We start from the raw sequence: 4,775 nt of genomic DNA on the forward strand, positions 1-4,775 counted from the left end.
AAGGATACACTTGAAGTTATGAAATTTTTAAAAAAGCACACCTAACTTTTAGATTTCCTAAAAAATACATTTATTTTCTATTTTACCCGGAGCCAACTATTATGGTGTCGTATTCCTAAAGAACATCACCACTGGTACTGTATTTTAAAGATTAAATAATTATAGTGTTGGTTTTTAAAAGTTAGTATTATAGTGATCTTGATTTAAGATTTATGTAGAATTAAAGTTGTGCTAATTTTTAAAATATAATATTATTATGATATTAATTTTTAAAAATTAATACTATAATGATATTGTTCTTTGAAATTCAACATCCACTAATAACAATTATGCACAGTAGTGATCTTCTTCAGATTCACCCATAAAACTATATGATTGTTTTGCCCGGACAATGTTGCAGTGATTATACCATTCAAATAATGTTACATTCTAAAAAAATTTCTTCAATGATATAACAACTTTATGAATGTCGATCATTTCAATAAATTTTCATAAACACTTTCTGATTTATCTTAACGACTGATAGAAATTTTCATGGGACCGAATCGGTTATTTCCAAAATTAATTAGTTTGAAGAATTGAATACCTATATTACCAAAAAAAAAACAAAAGAAACTACCACAGATAAAGTTGATTAACATCTGACAAGAATCCTATAAGTTTTTAAAGGAAATGATCTCATGAAGCTTTAGAAACTTTATGAACATAAAATATAATGGGCAACCTGATCTCGATCAGTAGAAACTGAATAAATAGCTAGGTTGATATTATTATACATAGTCTCACTCCCTTTTGTTTGCATTAATGCATGCATAGCCATGCACGGATCAGAACTAGAAATTAGAATACAACAACATTAGATAGCTAGAGCTATGCTTCAATTCATTGTATAGAGAGTAGAAGATCGATCCAACAAAAACTGAACACCCATAAGAACACCACCAGTGGAACACCTAGCTAGCTCCATGTAGATGTCGATTGGAACCTAGTCCTTCTTTTCTACATGATTGTGAACTTTGGAGCTCTCCATTCTGTAGTTATTGTTGTTTCTTTCCTGAACCATGCCATATAATGTAACCCTTGGAAGAATGACTAGTGTGTTTTTGTATCTGAAATTAGGGTTTGGATTTAATTACCAGTTCTGAAATGGGAGCTAGCTTCTTGCCCTCAGAGGTAGAAGCCATTGTTGAGCAGCGAGGATCGCACTTGGCCCACTTTGTTCATGTACCAATTTGAGGCATGCATATTAGGAGATGAACAAAGGAAAAGGGATGTGTTTGTCTGTGGGAAACTCACATTCTTTGCGGCCATGCTGAATGCTTCTCGGTGAGGAATGTCGGGCTGAACGGCTTTGATTCTCTGAATCTCCTCCCTTTCATAGCACACAAACAATTGTGATTCTAGTAATTTTGAAGATTAACAATCTATTTTTACTTATATGCAAAAGCCTAATTGGGAGATTTAGGTGTGCGTTGGGCATTGCAATTAGGCAATATCTTGTAGAACAATTACTTATAGATCAAGCTATATAATTGTTAATTCTCTCCAACAGTATGGACAATATATGCATCAGTCCTACCTAGTATAGAAACCATATGTACTCTACTTTAGGAATCCTAAATGATTCTATATTGTTAAGTAATGTGAAAACAGTGTTGGAAGCCATGATAATGTCCTTATAGTTCATTGGAACTTCTATATGTCGCACCGCCTAACCACATGGCGGTCAGCTATAAGCTGATCCCGTGATTTATCTCTCTTTACATAATTTGGGGACGGATTGTGAGAGATATCTGGGTAAGCTTATATATATATATATATATATACCTTTGGCAGCAACTCAAAAAGCTCAAATATAAATGAAGATGATGGGTAACCTTTTCTAATAATTAATTAATTTTTCATCCAATTTTAAACAGAAGAATTATAATGCACAGATAAACAATAAGCCATGTTTATCTCTCACTCACTATCCATCCTTCAACTTAACCCTTCAATGAAGCAAGCCTAAGGGCCTCCAAAAACAAGTCAAAGTATTCTACTGAATGAATAAATTTATGGATTTTCTCATCTTGGCAAATCTTTTTTCACTATATTGAATTTTGATGCTTGCTTGTTGGCCTGCAAGCAAAAGATCCATTGATCTCGTCATTGAACTAGAATAATCCTCTTTGGCCAAAGTTCTTACTGGTGAAGGCCTTGATTAAAGAAGATAATAGCCAATGTGTTTCCTCATTAAATTTGTCAACTGTGCTACTCCTCTTTCTTTCAATTTCTTTCATTTCTTAGCAAGGAAATGTAATTTGTCTCTTAAGGCATGCTAACTTTCACTAAATTTGCTGCCCCATTGTTTATCTTCCTACTTGATAGCTTTTCTTATCTCCATGCAAACTTTATTGCACTGGAATGCATGGCCTACTGATGTAGCACTTAAAGGCCTCACGCATGCATGCAAGCAAGCTGCTATGCTACTTAGTTCCAGTTTACAAGTACACAAAAAGATATACAGAATCCTAAAGTATTACTAACTATGCTGACTAGTAGACCACCTAATCGAGATGTATAGATTGCACAGGACAATAGAAATCAAAATATTCAAGCATTAATTATATATTTAATATAATTTAGTTTCTGCAAAAAACAAAAATAAAAAAGAGCTAATTTTGATAAGTCTATTGATGTAAACACATTTTGATTCTTACTTCATGAAACGATTGTAAGCAGAAGGCATCCTGTGTTTCTTCTCAGGAGCTGTAACCATAAATTCAAGCTAAATTAATTATGTGTATGCTGCTCAATTAGAATTAATAAACAAAAAAGAAGAAGAAGAAGAGAAACCATGGAAGGAATTAGGATGATACAACCCTTACGTTTCACAACAAAGGGTGGCTTTTGGATCATTGGTTCACCGGAGAACCACGATGGCGCCGGGGAAACCCTCAGGCAATCAGAACAAGGCCCCTTTCATAAATTTTAAAGAAAATTAGAATCAGTATTGCTTAGCTCAACTCTCTAAATCTTTTCTCTACTTTGCAATGCAACTCATAGGCTTATTGAGTTATTATTTGGGGCGTATAATTGTAAGACAAGAAGAAGTCATGAACCTGAAGCTGGTTCATTGGATGTTCAGTGAGAGTTAAGGGTTGCTGGATGGGTCTAGGGCTAAGAAAGGAGAGATGGTTGCAGTGGCCACACTTCACAGTGACTGTGTCCATCATCCTCTTGCATGGAACCCCAACCTGCAAGCAGGGGAAAGAGGTTAATTCTCTAAATCTTCAGGAAAATTATATTCTGTAAAAATAGATAGAAGCTACGTACGTGAGATCTTGACAAAAATAAACCAAAGGTGTGTAAAATGATAAGTTCTGATCTGTGGGAAGCAAATGAATTATGAAGAAATTAAACTATGAGAGGCTTCATTATTTCATGTCCTTTAGATATGTTGATCAAGATCAAGATCGTGATGCTCCAAAATTTAATTTTTCCCCTTTCAGATTAATCTCAAGATCAGCGAGACTCAAGTATATGCCCACTTCCCGAGGCAGGCTATAGCAACAAATCTGGAAGGCATGCATCAGGATACCTTGAACAGCATCAAACCTAAATTAACCACACAAACAGAAAAAGAAAAAAAGAAAAAGAAAAATGAAGAAAGCAATTTAAAGTAGTACTTCGGGGTCGATCTTCCGAAGGATCATTCATAGTTAAAGCCATGTTTAAAGATCCAAAATCAGGACGAAAGAAAAATGATCAGGGATTGCTTCAGACAGAAAGAAGAAGAAGAAGAAAAACATACACAATCGAAATGAAACATGCATAGAAATTAAATGGACAATGAGGCTGCAATCGTTCACTCGTTAATCTCATCTTCTACTATTGGAGCATTAATTACCGCAAGAACAGTGTTGCAGTAGGTGCAACGCACGTAGCACAAGTGCTCAGCGGGAGAGACAGAGTCCATGACGCAGCAACAAGAAGACAAGAGCTAGCTAATTAGATGGAGAGGGAATAGAAGAGAGATCCAAGGAATTGATAGATAGATAGGCTTAGGAGTTTTCACATGAGCATGCACTCATGATGATGCCTGCTTAGGGTTTCCATTCTCGCAATAATGTCTGGGAGAGGGAACCCCACTCAGTACTCGTAGTGACATCTAGCTGCTCTCTTCCTCTACATACAGATACAGAGCGAGCGTATGTATATATATATATGCGCTTTGTAATTTAAGTATACTTGCTCCATGATCATCTTCTACATTATCTAAATACATAATTCGGTCAAAGTGTGAATGAGAAAAGCTGTTATTATCTTGCAAGTGACAAGCTACGACATCTGGTAGGGTGTCTAGAGGTAGCTTCTGAGCTTCCCATATATATATCTATATATATATATGTATATACCCTATACATGCTTTCACATCAATCCAGTTTAATACAAAAGCAAATTAACTATAGGAAGATGAGAAATTCAGAAGAAGAGGAAGAATGTTATGGTATAACATGTAAGGCAGGGAAGGGGGAAGAGAGAGGTGAGGGTTTCAGTTGTCACAATCGAGGGAGGCCAGAGAGTGCGGAAAGTGATGTGACTATTCCTCTGTTTCCCATCGGGGTAAAAGGAGGGAGGCTGCCCACAGCTGCCCATTTGGTATAAACCCCACCACCACTAGTGCCTTGTCTCCACTCTCCATCAAGGCATCGACCTTTTTCTTCCCCCCTTCTCAACTCATCACATCAGGCGTAGCCACAGGCTAGCTCTAAAGGCCAGTAGCTGCCATG

The 4,775-nt window shown here is 36.2% G+C and overlaps 1 protein-coding gene across 1 annotated transcript; it reads right to left on the minus strand.

The window, feature by feature from the left end:
• Positions 1 to 737: 737 nt before the first annotated feature.
• Positions 738 to 4,141, minus strand: LOC121987666 (protein DROOPING LEAF-like). Its single transcript, XM_042541399.1, has 7 exons — positions 3,893 to 4,141; positions 3,105 to 3,239; positions 2,871 to 2,961; positions 2,703 to 2,751; positions 1,297 to 1,372; positions 1,137 to 1,214; positions 738 to 1,054 (listed from the first exon to the last, which is right to left on the minus strand). Exons 1-7 carry the CDS (start codon positions 3,959 to 3,961, stop codon positions 986 to 988), a joined length of 567 nt encoding a protein of 188 aa, XP_042397333.1. The 5' UTR covers positions 3,962 to 4,141; the 3' UTR covers positions 738 to 985.
• Between the last annotated feature and the right edge of the window lie 634 nt (positions 4,142 to 4,775).

This window comes from Zingiber officinale, chromosome 5B (genome assembly GCF_018446385.1).
Source record: "Zingiber officinale cultivar Zhangliang chromosome 5B, Zo_v1.1, whole genome shotgun sequence".
Lineage (NCBI taxonomy): Eukaryota > Viridiplantae > Streptophyta > Magnoliopsida > Zingiberales > Zingiberaceae > Zingiber > Zingiber officinale.